Consider the following 27,080-nt stretch of genomic DNA (forward strand, 5'->3'; position numbering starts at 1 on the left):
TGTGCCAGGGTGGACACACACCTGAGACAAAGAAAGGAACAGTCTCCTTCACTTATTGCAGCCACTTGCTCCTGCTGGGGAGGATTCAAGCTCGAGACTCTGGAGATTCCAATACTATCTGGGATTTTGGGTACAGAAAACCCTCCTGTCTCCTCTGTGACCTGTTTTCTTACTTGCAGCTAAGGGAGGTAACATCAGGGGCCTAAAACACTCCTTGCCACTGAACAAGTGCCTCATACAGAAAATGCTTACTGTTACCTGGGAAAAGAACACAAAATCTTGGTCCCTTGAAAACACAGAGCATTTTTAGTACCCTGCAACCCTTTGAGGTTCAGGTGCAGCAGCTGAGATGGGACTATGAGTGTCCCACCAGTCCTCTAGAGGGAACGGAGCCACAGCCAAGCACGTATTTGTCTGCATTATGCTGCTCTCTGTGGACTCACAGAACATAAAACCTCACAGCCTCAATGTGTCACACCAGAACACCTATTTACAGGATTTCAGAACTCCTTCGAACACCAAGCTCTGTTTGCTGGGACATGAGCTGATGTGCCCTGTCAGGCACAGGCAGCCTGCCCCAGCTGTGGCACATCTGCAGGCACAGGGCTGCCACAGTGGCACTGCCACAATCACAGCCCCCAGGGGCAGCTCGCACCTGCTCGTGGTGCACAGGCCTCACATCATACTCGGGGCTCTGGATAAGTCTGATCACTCACATCACTGGCACACAGGGCAGCTGTTTTGCTGTGATGCAAGTGACACGTAAAAAGCAACGTGCACGCAGGCTGGGGAAATGAGAAGCAATGAAATCTAATTGCAAAGGCAATGAAATGGAGTGATTTGCAATAATTCTGCAAAGGCAGGTTTTTCTGTTTACTCTGCTGCCAAACTGCAAACTCCTACCTGCAGGAGGGCTCAGGGTCTCTGGAAGACCCTGGTTGCTCTAAACCTCACAACTGTCTGCCTGTAGTTAATTGTTTCCTTTACTCCCACAGCCTCAGCCACCCTCTAAGGCACAAAACAAACCATTAAACCCCCAAAATATTTTGCTAAGATGGAACTTCTGCCTGCATCAACTGGGTTGCTAAAACCATGGAATGAAAAAAGATCCATGGAGTCACAGTGGTCTCTGTGCAGCACTTGGACCCAGCTTTGGTATTTTTACTGCGTTTGCTTTCAGTCTGTGCTCGCATTTCCAGGAGCTGCCATTGGGGTGCCAAATACCTCCTTTGCAAAGTCCCCCAGCCTAGGTTAAACTCTTAGGAATTTTAATCCTCCTACCTAAAGAGACTCGGGAACAAGTTTTTCCAAGTCAAGTCATACCCCTCCCCACCTGCCCATTTTTTTGCTTCCAAAATCTCAGAATGAGAATTTTCATTTAGTTTTGACTCTAAATATAATGCTGCTGAAATTTACTTAGATAGTCCCTAAAAGAATAACAACTTTATTTATTAATTTTCCCCAAACCCAGCTCCTCAAACTCAAGCAGCAGCTTACAGGAATGAAACTATGTTAAAATATACAAAGCACTCCATTATGTACTGTAGACCTATGAAAGATCCTAATTACTAATCCATGTTAGAAAAAAATAAATCAAATAATGAAAACATGAAAGACAAAAAGATGTATTTTTAGAAATATAAGTGGCATTAATGTCAGAGACAAGATGAATACACCAATATGGTAGTGACCAGATTTCTTAGGGTGGAAGCCCATAATTATAAAGAAAAAATGTACATCAAAACCACTAAATAGGAGTTTTAAGCATGTGAGTACTCTTAATTCACATGGATTAATCATGGGCTTGAAGTTGCCTATATGTTTATATTTGTGTAGGATGAAGAGTTACTGTTTAATATCCATTGTTTCTATCCAGTACGTTAAGCTGAATAGATGTATGAAGTATGTGTCAGTATTTTGTGTTACCCTCAAAGAACCTCTCAGAATACGGTGTTGCCATGAACACAAGTTACCTACAAAACCCAATAACTCAGCTGCAGTTATGTCACAAAGTTTACTCCATAATCTGCTTTCTTCCTCTAATTTTCTCTAACTTTCCATCTCTATACCTTCTGCCCATCACTGTTTCTCATTTCTATCCCAGAATGGGAGAGGTAACCAGAAGATTAATTTTAAGGATCTAGCCTGTCAAGGAACAAATTACATGTGTGGAACTGTACTAACTATTTCTCACATGCATTAATATTAAATTTTTAAAACCTATGAATCAGGGATGGCATCCATACTAAGCATGTTTTAAATCAGGTTTCTATTTTCTTTTAAAAAGCAACTATGAAGCAACAGCATACTATTCTAACTCATGTTGTGCAAATAATAAATGGAAAAGGCAATTACAAATAAAAGAGGACTTGGTTAGTGATACATGTATTTGGAACTAGGAAGGGCATTAGGGAACACTGCACATACAGATTTATACTGGGATCCAGACAGATTGTTTATACAGACCTCATACAAATCAAGAAAATCCAACCCAAAGCCTTTCTTTCAGTACTGAAAATTTTAATTCTGTCACTTGCCTTTAGTTTTAATGCACAGGTGATGACACATGATGTCTCCAAACCACACTCCACAACCACACTGTTTTAGCTCACCCCAGTTCAGCCTCACATGCAGCATTCAGGATGGCATCATTTTCCATAAATCTGCCTTGGTTCCAACCCTGACACCCCTGTCATTACAGCAGGTCACTGCCTGGCTGACATTTGACAAACAAGCAAACTAACACCATCATCTAGCAGCAAATGTTTCAGAAAAAGTATAAACTTCTCAGTAAAAATTTGTTCCCCTTGCTCCCACATCTGCTAAAGAAGCTGGCATTTCTTCTGAACATATTGCCACTAAAATCTTTATTATTATGGCCTTCTAGAAAGTTAACAGCTAGAGGCTTGATCCTGCGAGCACAGCTGGGCATACAGTTTGGCAGCATAAACAAAGCCATTGTCTTTGTATGATCAGATCCCATCCAGCACAATGACATGGCAATTATATACACAGGTGAATCCATTCATTTGTAAGGCAGGAGATGGCATAAAGCATCCTCTAAAAGATAAGGAGCAAACATTCACAGCATTTTAATGCTGAAGAGCCCCATCTGACAAATGTGTCTTCTCTAATGTTTTAATCTTTTAACAAGGAGTTCTCGTCATTTTACCAGAAGTACCAATTCAAAAAAATCTGTTCACAAAACTGACCCACTACCTTACAAACATTAAAAAGCTCTAAAGCAGAGTCACACAAATAAATGCAAAGAAAACAAAATATTATCAGATAAAGCAAACTTACTACTTTGCAGACATTAAAATTCTAACCATGAGGCTTAATAGCTTTATGCTACCTTCTTCTACAAGCTGTGACAGAAATACTGACTGTGACAAAGGAAAATAAAATTTGCACAAGAGGAAGATTTTGAAAAAGAACTTCTGATAAAAAACAGCAAAAGGGGTACCTGCACACATGCAAGTCACCTGATCCAGACACCATATGAAAAGAATTATCTTTTGAGTTTGCTGCACCAATAATATCTTTCAAAAGTCTTGGTATCTGGAGAGGCACTGCAGTAAGGAATGTCAGATTTTATTTTTTCTTCTTTTAAGATGAATGTCTGCCTTCTCCCTTAGGCTGTGGTCCTACTTTATGTTTCTACAGGCATGTCAGCACACATGTAAGCAGTTTTACTGAAATCAAGGAATCTTTATGCAATCAAACTCATTCGCTGCCTGTGGGACATGGTCTTTAGAGAGCAAACCACTGGGATAAGGTATCATCTTCCTTCTGCTATTCCATAACACCCAGGACAGCCACGCAGTGGATCTGTGCAGGGCAACTAACACATGAAATTCCACAGCCCTTTCCTACTGGGGGATAAAGAAATACAGCAGCAATACTATGCTGCTAAGAACACAGGAACCTCAATTCTGCAAACACTTCCACATGTGATTAATCCTGAATGAATGCTACTTAATTGGATTCCAGATAATAAGAAATCCTTACAGAAATACAAATTTACACTGGCTCAGATGGAAACTACGACATCTGGGCTGAAAACCAACAAGCAACTAATTAGTTTAAGAAAAAGATGACAAAAACATGCCACTACAGTAGGACACAGTGCCTGGCATGAGATGCCTTGTTTAGGTGTATTTCTTGCCAGGATCTGCCTCCCTCAGCTCCTTTTTCCAGGCTCTGGAAGTGGCATTTGGGACAGCAAGGTAGGAACCTTTGCAAATATTCAAAGATAGTCTCAGGCTCGTAGGTGTGCAGTCAGTTCCCTACACCCAGGGATTGTAAACCCAGTGACAACTGACTCACAGCCCTGGGTCTGTGAGAAATACGAGCTGCACGTAAACTGAAATTCAGTCTGCACAGGGAAAAACACAACACAGCTGGGAAAAAGGATTGGCAGTGTCAGAGAGAGAAAGCTGGAAGCAGCAATACTACAGGAAGCCAATAGTGGACCACAAGTTACATTTGAATAACCAGTGTGCTGCAAAGGTCAAGGCGCTCTGCAGCAATCCCATACACAAACACACATCCTGCCAGCGTGGGCAGAGCCCCACAGGGTGGAACTGCACCTGGGAGAATGGTCCAGCCCTTGTGCAGGACATGGATGGACGGCCTGGAACATCTTAAATGCTTAGGGCAATGCACACACCAAAAGCATTCAGTGGGGCTGGTGGGATTGATTTAGTGTTCAGAGGTAGGAAAGGAAAAAGCAAAACTCAAGAGGAGGAAGGAGACAAATCTCCTTTCGAGGTGCAGTGCTCTGCTTTCTGGCACCCCCTTATGCTGCTGTGCCAGGACAGACAACCCAGGCACAAGTGAGTCCAAACCCTGCTCCACGGGCACCCCCCTCCCTTGCTCCCACCCCACAGTGCCATGGAAAAGGTGAACTGTAAGTGCCCTACATCCAAGCATCTCCCAGAGGATTAAGCAGAAAAGGAGCAGCAGGAGCTGCCTCCTAGTTACCAAACAACAGGTCAGAGACTGGGGTAACAGTCAGGGATGGAGACCTGGATTATTGTTTTCTACATGCGGAAGAGATTCCAGATGAGGAAGGTACACTGTCCTCCAAGAATTAAAAGAAAGGGCTGACAGTAACCCTTTATGGAGGTGTGAATGCTGTAAAATATAAGTTTTGCGAAGCAGAAGAGAAACTAGCAAGAAAGACCTGCTTGGTTCCAATGACTTTGTATGCAAAACACATCAGCAGATCAAGGAAACAGCAGCAACTCCAGAATTGTTCTTTGCAACTATAGCTTTTGCTCTTCTCTTTGCACTTTCCTGCTTCTCCCACCTGGATTGAATCTCCAGACTGATGCTACACATCTCTGTAAGGTCACTCCCTGTGTTATTATTAAGTTTCAATATGTACTTATATTTAGTACATTCAGTGATCCAGTCTGATATGGGATTGATTCCCAGAAACGGTTTGCATTATTGTGCAATTGTATCTTGAGCTCTCCCAGACTTAAGAGTTTCTTCTGCCTTTGGTTTAGTTTTACTCTTTGTATTTTAAGTGGCTTCATAGGTAGGTGCCTTCCAAGGCCAAGGAGGACAAAGTTCCTGACTCTAAAGGCTGACACTGTTTCCTAGTTGACATCAGTGACACCACAGTGACATCTGTAAGGTCCTTACAGTCCAGAATTTTTTCCTTCCTCCTTGGCCCTACTTACTCTGCTGCATGTAGGATGTTTTGTTAACTGATTGTCTTAAGGAAATTCTTTGGTAAATGATATTCCTTGCTCTGTTTTTCCTCTTTTGTTATATGATGTCTTCTATTCAAGCAGCCAAACCAGAGCTGGCAAACAGCCTCTCTCTAGGTTTTTTACACATTGCTGCAAGGCAAAATAAACAGTTGTTTCCAGTTTGCATTGTCAGGGCTACAGATGTATGCTAATTAACCTTTCAATCTGCTGATGGAAAGCTGAAAGAGATTTAAATGTACTTTTCTAAGGCAGAGACCAAAGTCTGTGGACACCTGTCCTTTCTAATGCTGGGCTCTGTGTGGCCCAGAGCAGAGTACGTCATGTCCTCCCTTTATGTTGACTCTGAAGGCATTTTCAGATTTCAGCAGAGCCTCACAAAAGGCCAGGAGGCAGAGATAAAATCCTTCTGAAATTCAAGGACATTACGTGTCTTTTTGGAGAAACACTGATGCCAAGGATAATATTTGGGTTGACCTGAGACCACTTGAAGGATGGGGAACTTCAGACAGGGACTACTTCATAACATGGGAAGTTCATTGTTTTGTTAAGATACTGCAGTATTGACTCAAATTTCTTACTCTCCTTTTGTTTTCTAGAACCAAAACCCGACAAACAAACAAAACCAATCCCCAAAGCCAGGTCTCATACACCCTTCAGGCAAAGGTATTATCAAGCCTCTCATGTCAAACAGTTTGAGCAGAAGAAAGGAAAACGAAATGAATCTGCAGTTTATATCCAATTTCAGTATCAGGTTTAGAACTGGCTGCTACACAAATGAATGAAACAATCTCAGATGTGCAAAGCCAGTACTACAGAGACCTTCCCAAGAGGAGGAACCAAGGCTCTGTTTCCTTCCTTAACTTTTAAAAGCTTTACCTCATGATACTGCCTTGTTTGCCAAATATTTCTTGGAATCTTTCAAATAATGGTTCATTCTCACTGCTCCATTGTGCTTCAGCCAAACCACTGGCTGCTGCTGCTGCCTCTGCTGGAGTCCAGAGTCAGCTGATGCCCTGCCCATGTGCTCCTCCTGTGCTCTCAGATCTGCTCTTTGCCAGGGGAGCATGTGCACAGGGCAGGTGTGTCTGCACACACAGACCCATCCTGGGAGCTGGGATCAGAGATGGATGGCACAGGGGCAGCCTTGAAAAGTACCAGGGTGCCTAAAGAAACAGCACAGCGCTGATGTTCAGCTAACCCCTAACCTAATCTCCTCAATCTCCTCCTCATCTCCACAACCTCTTCCTGCCTGCTCCACACAGACTCCTTCCCAGTGATTGTTGCTGTATTTACCACTCAAACTGCAGTATTACTGAGAGGCCTCAGGCAGCCTCATTCTCCCTTATGCCTCTCAAGTACACAGTGGAAAGGTTTTTACTGCTCAGGCACCATCATTTGGAACAGTTAAAATGCCCAACCTCTCCCCATTATTATCCCTTCTCCAGCATTATCAGGAAGTCCTTTCATCTATCCTCAAATGACAATTGTATATACTTACTGTCAGCAACCACTTGCTTACAAGATTTTTATTACTCTAAATGCAGGAAGAGTTGTTAATGTGTTATTATGACAGGAAAATCGGGAAATGAAGAGTTAAGGCTGAAAACTCTGCCTTCATTTTGCTGCCTACAAAAAGTTCATTCCAGTTGGGAATCCTGAAAGGTTCTTTACCCAATAAAAAAAGAGATCTGTCACTTAATGAGGAGAAACTAATATTTCTCCTATCTTTTTGTAGAAGCAACATACAGATTGACTTGACAGGCTACAGATTTCACTGAAAGGGGCACTATTCCTTCATCCAAAATATATATCCAATGATTTCCATGAGATCAGTTGATGAAAATTATTCAGTGGCTCCAAAGTAATAAGGAAAGCCTCTAACAAAAAATTTGTAGAGTATGGGTATGAAAAACTTTTTTGCTTATTGCTTCAAAACTTCTGAGACAACTGTTAGCTTCATTTGGACTTAAAATTGTGACACTGCAGGAGAAGATGAATACATCTATTGTCATCTATACAAAAAGATCAGACTTGCACATTTGGGGCTAATTATTTAAACTAATTAAAGAGGGGAAAAAAGCAGCAGAGAGACTTAAAGAACTGAATTTTAAAGATGTTTCCCCTTATACCCCTGCTGTGCTAACAACAAACATGGAACATCTTGGCCCCAAAATGATTTGTTTGCCAAACAAGAGCAAAGGTTTTACTGTAAGATGTGGTTCAACTTCATGTATAAAAATGATGACATTTTATGCTACAATCCTCAGATGAAAGCTTTTTAATTCACACTTCAAACTGATTGCAGGAGGACAGAAAAAGACCATCAGCTACTTAAGTTCCCTACTTTCCAAACAGTGGGAGAATTAATACTTCACTCCTTGTTGTTTTTGTTTCAGGAAAGGAAGGAATCATTACTCAATGAACTGATTAAGTCACTGAAAATGCATTCACCTGTACTCTAGGATATGACCAGGTATCTGCAAATAAGTTTAAATGCTGTCTAAACAACACGTGTCAACGGGTGCAGAGGAATTAGAAAGTCCAAACAATTCCATAAAGGACTCATTGCCTTAAATGTGCTCTTCTCCCATGCACCACAGCAGAACTCATGGAAGTGCTGCCTGAAGAAGCCACGGCCTCACCATCAGTTCCCAGGATAAACCAGACCTGCGCAGTGATCAGCAAATCACGTCTCATCTCAGAAAGGAACAAACACAGACCTGCCAGGAAAAATTGCTTGCAGATCTCCAAGGACTGATGTATGATGAGGTCCATAATTAAAGAGGGAGAGAGACTGAAGAAGCTCTGAGCTGGTAAAGCAGAAGTCACAGGGGACTCGTATTTAGTAACATGGCAAAAGTGAGATCATAAACCGGAGCAACCAAAAGGAGAAAAGGAGAAAAGCACATGGTGCAGGACTGGACAGGTCCCAAGTGGCCAAGGAGAAAAGCTCAAAAGACTGCAGACCAAGTTTTGGCAGAAAAACACAGAGAAAGATCTGTTGTCTATTTTGATGGACCCTTTGAAGTTTTCTGGATCTAATCTGATTTTTGTCTGTCATTCTTTGCCAGAAAAGATAAACCCTGCCAGGGAAAAACCCACCTTGCCTTATTCTTATATTAATACAAAAACAAATGGTCTGTTTTAAATATCAAACACCTAAAACACAGAACCTTTCTTCTACGATGTGTTGGAGAGTTCAATATTTGCAAGCTGTCATACTGGCCATTATAACAGACCAAAGTTGTTTCTGTACCTTGTACTTTATAAAATGATGTCAGAATATAAGCCTTGGTCCTATTTCTACAACTGCACCAAAATCAACCCTCTGGCTCTATCCACACTTCACTGAACTGGATGACAGAGGCTTATTTACTAAAATGTCTGCACAGAAGTGTCCAAAATATATTTTTGAATTTTTTTTGCTGATACTGAATGTCTTCTGTTACTCTGTAATTTCTTTTAACAGTGTCTAACATTATATTACATTATGATACCACAGCGTTATGAGCCTTTCTAGGCTGTCATCTAACACAGTCTTTAGGCATAAGCTTACCTTTAAACCTTTCCCTTGAATTATTTTAGTTCATACTTTGAGGTGCCTTACTTTCATGCCCTGTTGGAGGGGGACACAGTCAACAATACTGAAAACACTGAGCTAGAAACTCCCATGTAATCACTACATGATGATGGCTCTGCCTGCCACTGACACTAGTTCCCATTAAAATGACAGCATTTACTATGTATTACTCTAAGCAATATACTGAACATTTCACATCCATTTGCAACTAATACATTGAAGTGCCCCAAATCCCATTCTGCCATTGCTACTGGCAGATGTTTTTTCACAGTGGCATTCATAAGAGTGGCATTCATTCATTGTTAGCTAAGTAGCAAATCTGGAGTTAAAGTACATATTAATTCAGAGTAGCAATAAAGGAACTGGACAAGACAAACAGGAGTCCAGCAAATGGGAACTTCACCCTGACAAGATGGCAAATACACCTTCATAATGCTGTGACACCAACACTTTAAAGGCTGTGTTCTCCTCCCAGCACAACATTCTAAACAGCTTTAAACAACCATTATTTACATTAAAATCCATTTTATTTACATTAAAATACATTGTCTTACCTGCTTGAGTCTCTTGTATTATCCCAAATAAACTTTGCCATCCCTACACAAACTCCTGCTGCTTATCCAAATACAGTTCTTGTCTCCCCAGCTGCACAATCCTAGACTTCTGTTCAATAATGGCATCAGCCATTTATTTGGGCATGTTCTTATTTTATTGAGGTCATTCCAGACTTTTTCTTTGCTCTCTACAGTTGCATTAACAGCTTCCTTCCTATTTTTAAATCAGTAGCTAATTTCAGCAACTAAGTGCCTATTGTTTCTTCAGGGTCACTCATAAAACAAACACCATTATTGATCTTTCTGAATCTACCACTAGTTTTCCTTTTTATCTCATCTGAGTGACTATTCAAGGGGCAATTTCTCAATAAACCAGGACATTTATCCTAGATAAACTAGGGTATCTGAAGGAAGAGATTTTTCTGTCTATGTGTACTAATACAGCTCCTATCACAGCAGTATCAAAGAAACTCATAAACCCTTAGGGATTTTGTCTCCACAACACCTTTTTAAAGGGACAAGAGTTGTTAACTGTCTTTTACAAACAAGGAAGTAAGATACAGGGGGATTTAGTGCTTCAAAGGCAAAGACCACTCATCAAATGTACAACAAATTAAATTCTTATTTTCTACATTTTAACCACAATGGCATCTTCCCTCTGTTTTTGCACGCTCTCTGGATACACAATTGCTTACTTGTTGGATTGATGACCTGGCCAGTTTATATTTATTCTGCTTTTTTGATGAGCATCTGAAGACAACAGACATCACAGACAAACATAAAAACCATGTTAACCAAACAGTATTTCCTTTACCATTATTATTAAACTTGAATACAATTCTAAACCTATTTGTTGTCCTCCAGTCAAGCTAAAGGAAACTTTGGCTTTGCACAAGAAAATGTGATACCAAAAAGCAAAGCAGCCCATCCAGGTAATAAGACCTAAGTAACCTCTTTCAGCCATCAGGTATGTGGCCATTATTGTTTTGGCCAAGTGTGGCAAATCCAGTCCTTCTCAAATGAATTCTAGACCAATCCACAAAGAAATGTTAAATGCAGTTTGACTGCTAGAGCACTCCATCAGTTAAAAGACACAATTTTTCCATGGTGCCCTGTAATTTCATCACTATTTTGCCACTTTTTGCATCTTTTTTCTCTCTTTACTCATAGAGATGGTTTGTCAGGGTTGTTCTTACTGATCACTGGATCAACACAGCTCCAAAGAGAGGGGTGGGAATTGAGGCAGGGATTGAGAGGGCTGCCTGTGCTGGGTTTGTCTGCACTCTGCTGCTGGGGCCTCTGGGATCAGAGGAACCTCCTCTGCACGACACTACCCATGTGCACAGAAATACATGGCTGACTCTGAGCCAGGGCAGTTATGTCTGTGTTTCATTAAAGGGCAGGCAGATCACTTCTGTCCTGCTCCAACACTTCACAGGTTTATTAAACACAGTTTAAGAAGTTTGTCCCTAGACAGGAAATTCATGCCAAAGGTCTCACTGATGCCAAACACCACTTGATAGGGGCAATAACACTGCCATTTAAATGTATTGTTACTCGTATTACTGAAGCTACTATATTACTATATTAGCATGAAATATAGAAGTTTTTATGAGAATACAAAGATCAAATATGCTAATTGCATAATGAATAGAGAAGTAGCTAGCAACCACTCAAGGATCTGGAAGCAAGTGAATCTCCTGGATAAAAGGCATTCAGTTAATCAGAAGTTGCATTCTCAACTCAAATATTTATTTGCTTCTTATTTGTATGCCATAAGCAAAATAAAGACTAGGTTTTGCCTTCATTGAAGAAAGTGTGCATCAGGCAAAACTTGGCAACCAAGATGATGAAAAGTCCTAGCATGGCATGAACTATATTTTTAACAAGGTTCAGGCAAACATCAGCCTGATCTACCATGGAGTTGTATGTAATGGCATCACAAGTCACAGGAGCACATTCTGTGCACACTCTGCTGAACTAACACCCAGCACTAATGCTCCCCTCTCCTGACAGCTCTCTTCCTACCTGGTGGTAGACTATGGGCTCTCTGCAGGTTCTGCCTCTACTTGCTAAGTCATGTTAAAACTAGAGACTGCTTTGTCTTCACTTGAACTTTACATTCTGTTAGTCTGCGCAAAGGAAGTGAGTTATGTGAACAGCACACCTATTTTTTCCTAGTCAAGATGTACTTTGTTGGATATTATTGCCATTCAGGTGCCTATTCAGTGAGCCAGTCAAAAACTATGACCAGCTGCATAGCATATAATGATTTTTTGAAAGGAAAGAAAATGCCATTAAAACAAAAGGCCCTGTTCTGCTTCTGAGTAAACAAATGGGAGTTTTACAAATGCTCAAAAAGGAAAGGGATTAACATGCTTCAACATGGTAATGGTCTCAACAGTTCACATTAAAATTTTCACAGTAAATTAAACCATGACAGAGGTAGGAAAGAAGTCAATTTTCAATGGTTCATGCTGTTCTGCTGACATAAATTGCCATTTTTTAGGTAGTATATCCACCAACCTGTATAATGATAGAATTACAAAACCACAACCCGTTGTTGATTATGTTCGGCCTTTTGCATGCTAATTTTAGCCTGCTCTGCCAAAATAATTGCATGCACCACCTCATTACCAGGCTTCTGGATATTTAGAACCCTGTCACTATTCTTTTTTCACTGACCTTTGCTTAAGCCTGCTCTGTTGGCCTTCCCTCCTTGCACAGTGTCTGCTGTTCAACAACACTTCTACTTCCCAGTTCTGCCCAGGACACCTTCCCAGCACCCATCCTTTTCCAGGGCTGTCTTGCCAAGGCTAATGCTAAATGTCATCCATCTCTGCCCTGCTCATCCACGTTTCCCTGCAGGTTGCACACAACTCTTCACTATCTTCATGCTCTTTACAGTCTGTAAAGAACAGCAACTTTCCTTGACTAGGAAATGGCATGAAGCACTCCCCAGTCATCCCAGCAAGGCCGGGGAAGACAAGTAAATACAGACTCACTGGTTGATGCCTGCCAAGAGTTCCCACAACATGTGTTACTTAGTGAGTTTACACAACAGTGACCAAAGAGGAGGGAAAGGACAGGCCATGTAAGCGTGCCAGCACCAGACCCCCCACGGAAAGCTCTGCCCTGTGTTATTGTAGCAGCACCAGAAATGGATGTTCAAGTACAATCAGCGCTTATCTGACCGTCAAATGACCACGGTGCCTTTGCATCTCAGTTGCATCACAGCAGTGTAAAACAAAAAATGACAAAGGCCTATGAAAGAAAGTCAACCCAGTAAAGGGCAAGGTATGGCGGGAGGTGCGGGAGACCCAAAAGCCGGGGTGCAGTGGGGTGGCACCAGGGCTGGGGGCTGCCCCCGAGCCAGACCCGATTCACCTCACCCAAGCTCCCCGGGCCGGGCTGATTCCGCCGCGCTGGGACACGCACAGCCTGACCCCGGGCCTCGCCCCCTGCAGAGCTGTCCCTGCCCCGGGCCGTGCCCGTCCCCGCAGCTCCCCGGCCCGGCCCGCAGCGCTGTCCCGGCCGGTCCCTGGGCCGCGGGGCGGCGGCCGCCCTGCCCTGCCCGGGCCGCGGGGGGGGCGGGGGGCCCCTCTGTCTCCCGGGGAGCCGCGGGCCGGGGCGAGGGAGGGCGCATAATAAACAGCATCGTTTTCATGCAGGCAGGGCTGCCGGCTCCCCAAGCCTCCTCCCCGCGATAACAACCCAGGTACAGCCCGCGCTCGCCCCCCTCCCTCCCCCTTCCTCCTCCTCCTCCTCCACCTCCTCCTCCTCCTCCTCCCGGGGGCCGGGGAGAAATCTACAGATCAAAGAAAAGATGCACAATAATAGCGGGGTGGGCTCGCACCGCGGCCCCCGTCCGGCGGGGCCGGAGCCGGGGCCTCCGGCGGCTCCTGGCCGCGGCCCGGCCGCTGCCCGCCCGGCCGCGGGGCGATGGGGGCGGCGGCGCGGGGCCGGGCGCCCCCGCCGCGGTACTCACCCGGGCCGGCCAGTGCGGGTACCCCTTCATTTTGGCGAACACCAGGTCTCCAGCCTTGTATTCTCGGGGCCGCGGACGAGCCATCGGGAGCCGCCGCGGGAGCCGCCGTGTGTCCCCCGCCCTCCCGCACGCCGCCCCCGGGGGCAGCCGGGCGAGCCCCCGCGGGTGCGATGCGCCCGGGCACGGGGCGCAGCCGGGAGCGGGGCCGGGCCCGCGGGCGATCCCCGATCTCTCCGGCGGCGGCGGCGGCGGCGGCAGGAGGAGATGGGGTGTGTGTATGTGTGTGTGTGAGTGTGAGTGTGTGTGCGTGTGTCTGTGTGTGTGAGTGTGTACGCGGGGGAGGGGGAGGCCTTGGACACAACCCCAGCAGCCCCCGGTACCAGGGAGCGGGCTGGCCGGGCGGGGGCGGCCGGGGAGCCCTCGCCCCGCGGCGGCGGCGGGCGCGGCGCTGCCCGCGGCCCCCCCGTGCGCGCTGGGCTACGCCGCCCGCGCCGCCCGCTCCATCCCCGCCGCAGCCGCCGCGGCCCCGGGAATATGGAGCCGTCTCCGACGAATTACTCCTCGGGCAGCGACCGAAAACAGGATCTTCTTATCCCCCCCACCCCGCCCGCGCCTCCCCCCGCGCTTTCCCTTCCTGTTATTTTCTAGGTACACAGATCGGTTTCTATGAAAATAGGAGAGCAGAGAGCGCTCCAGTCCCGCCCGGCCCTCCCTTCCCCGCTGAAGCATGACATGGTTCTTTATGCGCGCCCGACATGGAGGCAGGGCGGCGAGGAGAAGCCGGCCGGGGCTGGCAGCAGCACTCCCGCTTCCCCCGGGCAAAAGGGCCCGGCCCTTGGGCCTGGGAGTGCCCTGGCCCCGCTGTCACGGAGGCCCAGGCCCAGCACGGACCGGCCCCTCCGGGTACTTGCACACCCATCCTGAGCCCTCCCCATGCCAAGCAGCCTGAGCACACCCTAGGCAGCAGCCTGGCTCCTAAGCACAAGGTTGTCCCAGTTTCTGTACCCAGCCTCTCCTCCACTGCCTGACCCTCCACCTGCCTTCTCGGCTTGAAACGAAAACCCACATCCACCAAGCCATGGACCTAGGAGCTGCACAATGGTGATGTCCCCTCACAGGGTGTTTGGGATCTCTTGCTTGCCAGGTGATGCCAGTTTTTCCCCGTGGAAGGGAAGCCTTGGTAACTCACAAATCCCAGATATTGCTGCTTTTACCATAATGTTATCAGTTCAGCTGTAATGTTCAAACATCAATTATTATTGACATTTATTATACTCAAGTACTTTATCTAGTAAAACTAGATAAGCACCTGCCAGGTGGGTCACAAGCAATAAAGTTTAGGAAAGGTTTTTCTGCAGGTCTGGCTGAAACTCTAGCAATAGGTTCCCCAACCACTCCCACATTTAAGATGGCAACTGTCCTCTTTGGGTTTAGGGAGACAGCTCTGGCTGACACTTCCCCACTCCCAAGGAAAGCACCTGGCCACAGGCAGTTCCTGCTGATGAAGAAGGAAATAGATGGCTGAAGACTCTAGGGTCACATTTTGGGGAGGGAGTAGATGGACCACAGAAAGCACTTCCAGTCTGCAATGGCTGGTAATGGCAGAAAAATAAATAAATGCTTCTTCTAGCACCTGTTCCTGGGCTGGCACAGGACCAAGAAGACTTGTTTTTTATGGTAGCCCCAGATGTGGCTCTGGAGCCCAAATGCTGCTGCTGCTAGTATGTAAGTCAAGAAAGTTTTCACTCTGGGTCATAAAAAAGGATAAGCACTTCACTGCTGGTGGAAGCACTGCTGTAAAATCATTAGCTCAGGTATCAGTAGCAGACTAATAATGGAAAAAGAATTCCAAAAAGCTGGATAAACATTCAGATAATTATCCTGCACTGTGCTCAGTGCTGTTACTTATTCTGAAATACTGATCAGTGACAGGGTTGCCAGTGCAGCCACCTGCAGTATATACATCTGGCCAAACAGCTCACTTTCACTTTCATATCAAATAGGATTTTGTATCCTCTTAAATTGATACCTAATTCCCTTCAGAAAAATGTAATATAAAATCTCTGACTATAGAAGCTGGGACTCTGATCTGACTCTCTCCAGAATAATTCTATGTGCTGTCTTACACACACAGGATTACCTCCCCAAACCAGCCTTCAGTCTTCCCTCCAGAATATTTACTAGAGAGGTGGAGCTGCCTTTTTTTTTCTTTTGTTTTAATGCATTGTTTGCTTTTCATCTCATATGAATAGCTCTTTCTAGTAACTTATTTAGTGACCTTAAATCAGAAAGGAGCAGGATGTGTGCCAGTTAGTTGCAAAAGGGAAACGCTGCACTTTATGTACACACCCAAACAACAATGTATTGCTAATGTCAAAATAGCAACATTTGAAGTGACTAGATACAGAACTGAAACATCTCATGGCAATGTGCACATTTGTATTTCCTTCTGTCCCAACACTGGTGTCTGCAGAGAATGCAGTGAAGGGTTTCCAGTCTGCAGGGAAGATAATCATATACTAGAGCTCCAAAGAGAATTCATCCCGTGGACATGCAAGGATGCAGCTCTCTTTTTCTTGTGAATAGACTGCAAAGAATAAATGAGTTGCTAAGGTAAAAACTTTGTTCAGGTTTGGCCAGCTGAAAACTCTTAAAACACTCTGCAGATAGTTCCTCCATCAAGCTACGGTTAAGATGCTGGGAAAAGATGGAGAAGAAAAAAAGCAAATTTCCTTGCTGACAAATGAAAAAGCAAATCAAATGTTCCACACATTAAGAGGAAAGTAAAGAACATTGGCACGAAACTCAAAGGATTTTGGTAGTGTGCATAACCCCCTCAGCCACTCATCACAGCATACAAAGCCTGAGATCTCCTGCTAGCTCACCTGTATTCTGTTCCTTTCTCTTCCCTTACAAAGGAGAGTTCATCTACTTCTTCCGTATGGAAGTGGAAAAGAAGAGTGACGAGAGTTTCTTCCAAACACTTCAAGAGCAGTTTCAGATCATAACAGGGAGTGGAGGGGTGCAGAGGCTTGCTTATAGATGTACTGCATATACATGGGCCAGGTCCTAAGTCTACAGAAGCCAAGAGCTGGGTCTGCTTTGGGCACAAAGATCAGCAGGTCACAGAGGCAGCAGCAGCCGTGTCCTTACAGAGCAAGAGAGACCTGAGCAGGGATGGGTGTCTCCTTCTCCCTAAACTGCCCAGCATGACCATACCAAGTCCTCTCTCACTTCCCCCTCTGCCAGCCAGGTGCTCTATTCCCAGAGCAGGGCAGTATACACGAGTATGAGCAGGGGAGATTGTGATGACAGGCCCAGCAGGACCATGAGGGAGATGGCAGGGCCAGCAGTGTGGTCAGCAGCGAAACCCTGAGTCACCCAGGACAGATGGAGTCTGAGATAACTGCTCTGAAGTCATCACCACACTACTGAATTTTGATTTCCCCATAATTTCCAGAAAACAGTGTTCTTAAGCTATTGAGAATCTTTCAGCTAGTTCTGATAATTTTCCCCCAATTCACATGAGGAAAAGAATAACTATACACTCCTGGTTGAAAACTTTCATAGTAAAAGGATTTCATTGATTTGAAAGTGTAGATCAATCTTTAAGAAGAGAGCATGTGGACAAAAACGACCTAATTTCAAAAAAACCTTCCAAAGTCCTGAATAAATTTTTAAACATACCTAAGTTATGCATTAAATACTCCATGACCATGGTTTTGCACACACCTGTTTGCATGCAGACAGTCTGGAATGTGAATCCTGTTCATGCTGGTTTCCTGCACTTGCCATTTTTTGAGAAGCTGCCTATATTGTGTCTGTCGAAGCCATGTGGATTATTACATTTGCCTCTAACATTCTGTCCCTGACCACCTTACAATTTTTGCTTTCCCTGCTGAAATATCTTCTGAGATCAGACTGAAAGTGTTCTGCAGCATGGCCATCTGTACAATCAACTTTACTGTTAGATAATGAAATAAAACTATTTATTTTTACTTACCTACCTGTGGCTGATATAATTCTCTTTCCTTCTGCATTTCCTTTTCCTGTATGTAAAAATGTGTCAGTAATGATTACCATGATTAGTATTTTGCCTATGAGACCACGGTAAAGTAGTGCTTCTCTGTTAAATATTTTAATAGGAAATTGTTCTGAGTCACAACTGAACCATCCCCCTGTGCAAGACATGTCTGAGAGCTCTGTCTGAAATCACAGAGCTACTTCATGTGAGGCAGAAAGAGGCCATGATGGTTGATGTCCATCCCAACATGCAAAGAAAGCCACTTACCATGCCCATTAGGATATTCTTAATTACTGGAGATAAGAAGCTCACCAGGGGATCTCAAGCTTTCTCTTTAATAAGCTTAGAAGGGAGAAGGGCATGTATCATAGCTGGAGCAAGTTATCTATACCCAGTTTCATGAATCTTCTTATGTTATACACTCCTAATCATATTAAATTAGACAATCTTTAAGGTGATTGCTTTACATGTTGCAGAGGTGTGAACACCTATCCTAGAGGCAGAAGAGATAGAAGTACTTCAGTTAAAATTAACTTTCTCTCTGACTGGGAGCTTTCCACTTGAAGATGGAAAGGTTTGTATGGGATGGAAATGTTATTAGCAAGTATGCATTGCTGCCATTCCTTATTCTCTACAGGCATTTCAGCTAAAGCTACAGCAGGCAAAAGATGCCTACAGTCAGTGCTGCTTAACATGTTCCAACTCAAACCTCTGTTTCTAGTTTCTAGCATATCTTTCATAATTTAACTATTAGAATTGAAATTTTCAATGAATCAAAACTCTTCTGACAATGACAGTAAAAGAAATAATTGTAAAATTATCAAATTTCCAGGTACCATATAAACATAGCTGAGTTTTAAGTGTCTGAAAAGCATTTGTACACACTCAACAGCGATTAATAAACAAGCCTCATGTTCTGTCTGGACTAAACATGCTCTAGGCTAAAGTGAATGTGATTCAGCTCATGCTGGAGATGACTGTGGAAGCAAAGCTCATGAGAGGAAAAAATGGCTCTCCATGAGAGAACTGGGGAAAGCTGCAAGGGAAACAGGAACTAAAGCCTGGAAAGGATGTGAGAAAAGCAGAAAGGGATTAAGAAAGAAAGGTAAAAGCAGACATGTGTATAAGAACACAAAGATTTCAGTGTATCTGAGTATAAATCAAGAAAACCTGCACATCATCTAACAAAATTCTGTAGCCCAGTACATCTCATTCTCTGCTGGCAAGTTCTCCATACAAAGACTAATGACCTGTCACTGTGCTGTCAGTTAGCTCATCAGCTTATGTGGAAATCCACACTCAATTCAAAGGTATTGGACTTTATGACTTACCAGTCTCTTCAGTGGAAACCAGCCTGAGATTTTCTGTGGGGGAAAAAAATAAACAAATCAGAAGGAAGTTTTTAAAGATTGTATCACAAACCTTTCCAGCAACCTGAGTATTTCCCAACATTAACTACCTGACTTTGCAACTTCACTGCTTGAATTTTCTCTTGTGGCATGTGAAATGTTTTAGCAGCCATTTATTGAGAAACACTCATAAAACTCTAGTTCTTCCAAAAGCATTTTGCATGCTATGAAGATTATCTTGATGGACAGAAGTTGCACAATTTACTTTGCTGTTCCCATAATTCTATGTGTTTGTTATAGATATTATTCATTGCAATGAAACTAGTGACTCTCATTTCCACTTGATTGCTAATCTATAAAATCCTTCTTCAAATGACCAGGTGAGACACTTCACCTTTAAAACTATAAAGCCATAATACCTAAGAAAGAAAACCTGCAACAGATATTTCTCCTCTGGACAAATATTTCAGATGTGCTGTCTAAAGTCTAAGAGATTTATTGGGTGAGAAGTATGTTGAGAGTTGACAAGAACAATAAATTTAGTGCCAGATTCGTGACACTTACCCCATCCTAGTTTCCCCTCATAAATACTGGAGAAAAGGATTTCTATCACATGCCCTCTGGTACATTCATCAAAATGCCTTTTGAAATGTGAATTAATGAATAATTACATCCCAACATGGACAACAGAACATATTTATATAAGGAGATTTGTAACTTCACTTTTGTATCACCTGAATGACAGTGTCAGAAGGCAGGAAACAAAAAGAAATAATGCAGCTAGCATGCAATTTCTGGAGATTGCTGCTGCTTTGCACCATAAAACCCCTCTCAAGAGCAGCAGGGTTTGATGATGGGATGTGCCTATTGCTCAAGAATTCACACTTCCAGAACCCAAGCCCTGAATATCATGTGTTGTGCTGCAGTCTAATACATGTGTGTTATCACAGGAAAAAAATAAAAAATATCTGTCAGGAGTTTCTTCCTGGATAGGTTGGCATCAGCAAGAGTTTAATAGAAGGCAAACTAAATGACACAAGACTATGATCCCAAACGTGTTGAAATCAGCAGAAAAACTCTTAGCATGTGCCCTCTGAAACTTTCTTCAGATCATCCTTCTCTATTCCATGGGCAACATCTGCAAACTCTCAGTGACTCAAATCACTACATTGGGTCTTATGCCCATCTCCCTCCATGTCTTTTACCTAGGCCACATCCAAACCTCACTGTCTTCCTTTTTCCATGAGCAGTTTTCATCTCTGTGAAGGCACTTTTCTCCAGAGATGACCTCTGTAGACCTTTCTTGACCTTTCCCATCCACATGCCCTCTTTCTCCAGTTCATGTGAAGCAGTGCCTTTGAGGATGTGGCCATTCTTTATAAACACTTTGCTTTGCTCAAGAGTCACTTGGAAACATCCTCTCCCTGTCATACCTGTGTTTTACACCTTGGCTCCACAGGACTGAGCATCCTGCTGCTGCTTCATTGTGGGTTAACTCCAGTAGGCAGCCAAGTCCCACACATCCCTGTGGGGTCAGCACCACTGGTCACAAATCCAAAACACAGCACTGTAAAGCTACTGTAAAGAAAATGAACTATATCCCAGCCAAAACCAGAACTTTTTTTCACCTTACCAGCGCCATTCTGCCCAGACTTAATACATCATCCCTCTGGCACCTGGATGATGAGTCCTAAAGGGGACCTGGGGGTAAGGACTGAGATACTGCTGGGTTTGAAGCATTGAGAAGAGTCCTCAGGCTCTGTCGTTGTGGTGATGCTGAGGATGATGACCACCTTGGGTGCCAGGATGAAAACAGGCATGAAGAAGTGCCCGGGGAAGTGGATATAGATGATATTACACCTGATGGGTTGCAAGGGAAGTCATCACTGATCAGGCAGAAAACATGGCAAGTTACCTTCTCTCCCTTCATCATTCCCAACAAATAAAGACACAGTTCCCTGGGCAGCCATTCCTTTCCTCTCCAAGGCACATGGGAAGCTGGGATGCAGGGACCAAAGTGGCTGAATCCACCACCACCACCACCACACTTTGTCTGACATGCTATTGCTTAAACCTTGTGGTGTACCCTTAAAGATCAGCACACCACCCTGCACAATGCAAGAACTGGTTCCAGCTGCTTCCCATGAGAACTTCTTAAAAGCACATTTCTTCACACATTCCACATAGCCTCTACCTCCAGATCATGTTTCTTGTGATGGCCTGTGAGTCTGCCCCTTCCTACTTACATCTTGTCATGTGGCAGCCACATGTTGATTGTTTCTCCATTAACCAAACCTAATATCCTGCTCACCTATTTGTCTCTCAGAGATCTGTACTCCTGCTCATGACGTCCTTTTAAGAATTGTAACCTCATTTCTTTTGAATTCCTTTCTCAAAACTCCATCTCTCCCAGAAAACCTAGGATAGCTGATTAGGTCTACCACACCTCTAATGAGTGAGGGTTGGCATCAGAGCCTGGAATTAAGTGGTACAGAGGCTTAAAAGGTCAGGAGTAAGTTGTGGAGGAGGAAAGGAAGTTAGTTAGTATGCTTAATAATAACAATTAAGATTAAAATGTATAATTAATATTACCTTGCCCAGTGTTTCAGTGAGCCTTTGTTGTATAATGTATCTTTTTCCCCACAGTCTGACTTTGTTTTTTTCAACACTGCCCTCTTCAAAGAAGGCCTCTTCTTCTGAGTTTGAAAAGTTACACGTTTATAAATAATAAATACTACAATGAAAAATCAGGGCTACTGCACTTGCTAGCAAACAGCCAATATGCACTAGGTCTCTTGGAAGTCAGAGGTCTTTTCTGCTGCTGTTTGTGCCACTTTACCTAATTTGATGTAGTGAAGTTGCTCTTGATTTGTATCACTGAAAAACAGAGTTGCTAAAATGTAAAATTGCAATATAAATATAATATAAATATTAAAATAGAATTATAAATATTGCAAAATAATACACATCCTAGCAGATGTGGATTATTTGGAGAGATGACATTATAAGCCAGGAAACATAGCTATTTCTAGACAAGTGACAGCATTACTATGTAATTAGAACTAAGAGGCTTCATAAGGAAATGGCTTGTTTCTGTCCATTTACTTATATTCTTCCTTAGCTGTCACATTTAAGTGGATGCTATCTTACTGAACATGAACCCCAGTTCAAACCTTCCCACTGCAGCTCAGAGAAATACAATGTTTCAGAAGAAAAATTATAACCGATCTTCAGTGAATAGAGACAGCAAAGGACTGAGTATATTGCTGGAAGACAAACATAAAATATTTAGGCTGGTTAGTATTAAGAAAGTCAAAGTGAATGTCATGAGATGAAGCAGCCAAACAGAATTGGCAAGGATAGTCTTATAAGGGAGAGGTATTAATAGACTGCTACTCCCACTGGACATGATTCTCCTATCTTAATCAGGCAAACCTCCCACTAAAACTTTCAAAGGGCATAATGCCAGTCCAGAGCTGAGCAGGAACTTTGGGACCAAAAGTGAAACCCAAATCTTCTGTCCATTCATGTAAGGCCTTTGTTAATTGCTGGTCTGCATCCTCCCTCTGCAGCTTCATGGGCCTGGCAGCTTCTCTGCTGGGCAGCTGCTAGCCCTCTGAAGATAGAAGTCAGAGTTTGTTGCCAAGTGGGCCATGGTGCCTAAACAGGAGAAGTAGTCTAAACATTCACAGCTGCTTTTTGCCATCCAGTGATCAACAGTGAACTTCTGGAGCATGGCTAGCAGAAGATGGGTAGAAAGGCAAGAGTTGATACAAGTGGTTAGGCACCACAGACCTCTAGTTAAAGTGTGCTGCCCCACAAGCCTCAGTTTAAGCAGAGCTCTGGACCTACATGTTTTTGGTTTTTTTTTTTTGACCTGCTACAGGAAAAGATCAACTTTTCCATACGTCTGTGTGAAGGAAAAATCTCAGGCAGCAATAGTATGAAACTGAAATGAGCTGCAGTTTGCTTTCCCATGCAGTGTCCTCTTCTCACTCCCAGTCTTCCAGGACAGTTTTTACCTTACAGTTGTAGCTTAGGGAACCCATAGGATATAGAATTCAGCATCTAATATAAAAGGATTCAAACCAATATAAACTATTTACATGCATGTCAGTATTGTCCACATAACATAAAATTAACATTGTTAACAGAGGATAAGAAGAATTGAGATTCAAGGCAGTAATATAAACAAGTAACAGCAGGCTGTTCTATAACCACAAGCTGTAAGTTATTTTACATCTAGTACTGGCCATTATATAAACTTTGTGCAATTTGTTTGTCTGTTTCAGCAATGGGACTTCAAATTAACAGGAAAAAGATGGTTGTAGTTTGTGTTAATTTCCTCAGGTTAATAAAGTGTCAAATTAAAGCAAGGAATTAATTTTTCAGCAAATATGTAGTTTACAATAATTGTAGTTGTAACAAAGGTCAATAGACCAAATGGCCCTGTCTTGGTGCAACTTTGCTGAGGGCAATACAAGAAATAATTTGGCCACTGTGTATCTGGTGTACCCAGTTCTCTGCTGCACAAGGCAATGAAAGGAAACACACTCACACAAGCCTGCTGAGTGCAAAGCTCCCATAAATGCTCACTGCACTCTTGCACAACCAGCAAGATCCTGCTTCCGAGTTCTCTGGACAGAATTCCAGCCTTAAAAATACTATGTAGTCCTGCACATTTATAGACTACTAATGAAAAACTGGTAGATGAAATTTATACTACATGTTGTTTAAACTGTGTGTATATATATGATGTAAAGTGGTATGCAGTGAAGTATATACACACATGTAAAGCCTCAGACATTCCTTTATTTCACTGCATGTGAACTCACTTTCTCACACACTCACACTGTAAGGAAACTACTGGTCCTCACAGATCCCCAGCATTTCTGGGGGGCTGGCAAGGTCCAAAGGTCCTAGTAGCTCACTCTGCCGCATGTTTGCCTTTCCACAAAAACATTTGCTAGGAAATCTATCACCTTCAATGCAGCACTATCGTGTGACATGACAATAAAAATGTTTATGTGCAGTCTCTCTCACTGTTTTCCAGACAAAAAAGTTGGAATAAGGATACTGCTGTACCCTCTCTTTTAACTACACCCCTCATCCCCCCCTTTTTTTTTGGCAATAGCTTTGATCCTTTACAAGTGTCCTTATGTCAGTAACCACTCTGGTTTGGATTAAGGACAAATGCTCCAATTCCCTCATTTTTTAGTGAAGCACTCATGCAAGCTCATTTGTTGGAAGCTTGTGATTCAAACACTTAAAAACTAGGGCTTTGAGCAACTAAATATTTGCTTTCAGATTCATGGCATGTTCATTGTTAGGCAAGTCAAAGGCTGCTGCCTCACCACACAGCATGGTCAGCTCCAGTCTTCCATGGAATGGGCAGTGGCATTTGGAGCTGCTGCTGCAGAAGTGAGCAGAAGCCAGGTCAGAACATGTACAATTATTACTGCAGTTGATGGGACTCTGGGTTATGCTGTGATGCCCCTAAGGCCTGGAGCTGTATTGTCACTGTCTATCCATATACTGACTGAATCACTCAGATGTCCTACAGGAAACTCCAGAAATAAATGACTGAGTAGAATGAATGCTGCAGTAGAGACATCTCCATTTGAAACAGCCCATGGAGACAATGTAGACACTGTTACTTCAAAAGGCTGAAGATGCCATCCCTTGACTTTGTGTCACTGTGCATTGGGATATGGCTGGGCAGTGTCAACAGCTGAATCTCTACTGGATTTAGTGGAGTCCTCCCTTTCCTGGCTAACAAGACTGCTGGGGATAGGTTTGCTTTTAAAATGTTAATTTATTCAATTTTGAAGTTCCAGTGCTGGGCTTTTGTTTTTGGGTTGGTCTGAATTCTTCATCTAGGAGAAGGTGCCAATATGGTGACAAAACTGGCTTAATTTCTCATCTGTAAAACCTACACAAATCCCACAGCTCCGCCCTATATTATGGCATACACACATGCACTCTTGGCCCATGGCTCCTGCTATGGAGAGGGTAAGGTTTTCCTACCTTTTGGTGGGTTTTGTACTATAAGTCAGGGAGGCCCAGCTGAGGGCTCCTGCACTATTTAAAAGGATACTGCAGGGCTGTTTTAGTGTAAAAGTAAAAACAGATGACACTATGTGAAAAGGGCTTCTTACTTGCTTGCCAAAACCTCTACAATTTCGAAATTCAGCTATGTATCTTTTAATATTCACTTCTGTGATCATTTGTAACATACATACACTTTAAAGTGGCCTCCAAGGCTTTCTAAACATTCTTGCTTTCCGTTGTACTTCTAATCCTCTTATTTGTAGGGTGAAAGGAAGATAATGTTGGCTTTCTCTAAAGCTGGCTTACTTTCAGGAATATATGTACTATGACTCTTGCTTTCCTTACAATGCTAATGATGTGCATAACAGGTAAAAATACTATTAAAAATGGGTATTTAAAAGAATTTGATGGGCTACATGTTCCTTCCATCTGCAATCTCAATTATTTCATCAGAGTTGAGCACAATGATGTAAGTAAACTTCTGCCTAGTGCTTGATCCTCTGTAAAATAATGGAGCCAATTTGCTGCTTTGTACTGACATCCTAAGCTGGCCACATGTTTCTTTATGAACATTGATTGTAATGCCAAAAAATGCTCTAATTATTTTCAGTTTGAATTACTCAACCTTTTAGAATATTTTCTGAGGATGACATGGAAACCAAGCACTTGGAACATCTTATATTAATTTTTCTCCTTTGACACTAAAATGGCCACCATGGTACTTAAGTTACCAAAAATGTCAATGCAGATCTGAATGCTCACAGGAATAAGCAGTAGAAAACTCAGTAAAGACATGGTTTTGAAAATGTTATGGTGGAGTATATGAAAAATTTAAAAAATTTGTTCTGCACATGTGTAACACAGCCCAGTGGAGCCTATGTCTGTGACAAATGTTTGTCACAAAATTTAAGTACAGACAGGTTATAAAAACTGATGGTATCTGGAGAAATGAACAATATTCAGGCCGAATATCACAGCAAGCATTATCACAGTGTGAATTCTATTTATTACTAGTGAGAAATAATGTAAAATAGTTTTGAGTGATTTATTCTGGCATGACAGGGAAACTAATCGATATGAATGCAACTCTGTATTTTAGGGAATACATTCTTTTTATTTTAAGTATTCCAGGCTGCATATTCTATCTACCACAGAAAACTAGTGTTAGTGTAGATCCATGAAAAGTCAAACAATGTTTTAGGAAGGAGGTATTAGAGGACATAATTAAATATCAGCACCTGGGTCAATGGCCTCTTTGTGTAAGACAAAAATTGTAAAACCCATAGTTTCTTCTGAAAATCAAGTCAAGCAGCCCAGGAATTCCTAAGATATATCTAGGATTAGTGTGAGAAGTGGTTTCTCAAATAATGAGGCAGAACTGAAGTCCGAAAACTGAGTGAGAAGGAATTTTGTACAAGCAGTTACATACAGAGGCTGGAGTTTGTGGTTGGCTGCTGGATGAGAGAGCTTTAGGCCAAGATTATCTGATTTTTTCTTTTAGAAGAAAGTATGCGACTCTTGGTATTCTCTAAATAAAGACGTGTGTGAACTGAACTAGTTCACAAGTATTCAGTATTGACTGTGTCAGCAGGAGCAAGAATGTGTTTGTATGAAAATTAACTGATAGAAACATTAACCAAGGGAACTATAAAATACTACCAAACTGAGATTCCTAAACTGGGCTTTGGTCTGAGGATAAGACAAGAAACTTTTTGCAGATTTTTTTTTTAAAGAAAAATGGGAATTCCACTGAGAAGCTTAAGTTTAGAAACTAATATCCCAACCTCTATAAGATGTCTGTCAAACTG

At 42.8% G+C, this 27,080-nt stretch overlaps 1 protein-coding gene across 2 annotated transcripts in view; it reads right to left on the reverse strand.

Moving 5' to 3' along the window:
- HDGFL3 (HDGF like 3) overlaps positions 1 to 27,080 on the reverse strand; it is a 66,753-nt gene that overhangs the window by 27,768 nt on the left and 11,905 nt on the right. The window contains exon 3 of one of the 2 annotated variants that reach the window (XM_030955673.1): positions 19,204 to 19,236. In XM_030955673.1, the coding sequence (XP_030811533.1) occupies positions 19,204 to 19,236 (33 nt within the window). Of the gene's footprint in view, positions 1 to 13,848; positions 14,292 to 19,203; positions 19,237 to 27,080 lie in introns of those variants that run through there. The other variant, XM_030955674.1, reaches the window with a different exon arrangement.

Source organism: Camarhynchus parvulus, chromosome 10 (assembly GCF_901933205.1).
Source record: "Camarhynchus parvulus chromosome 10, STF_HiC, whole genome shotgun sequence".
Lineage (NCBI taxonomy): Eukaryota > Metazoa > Chordata > Aves > Passeriformes > Thraupidae > Camarhynchus > Camarhynchus parvulus.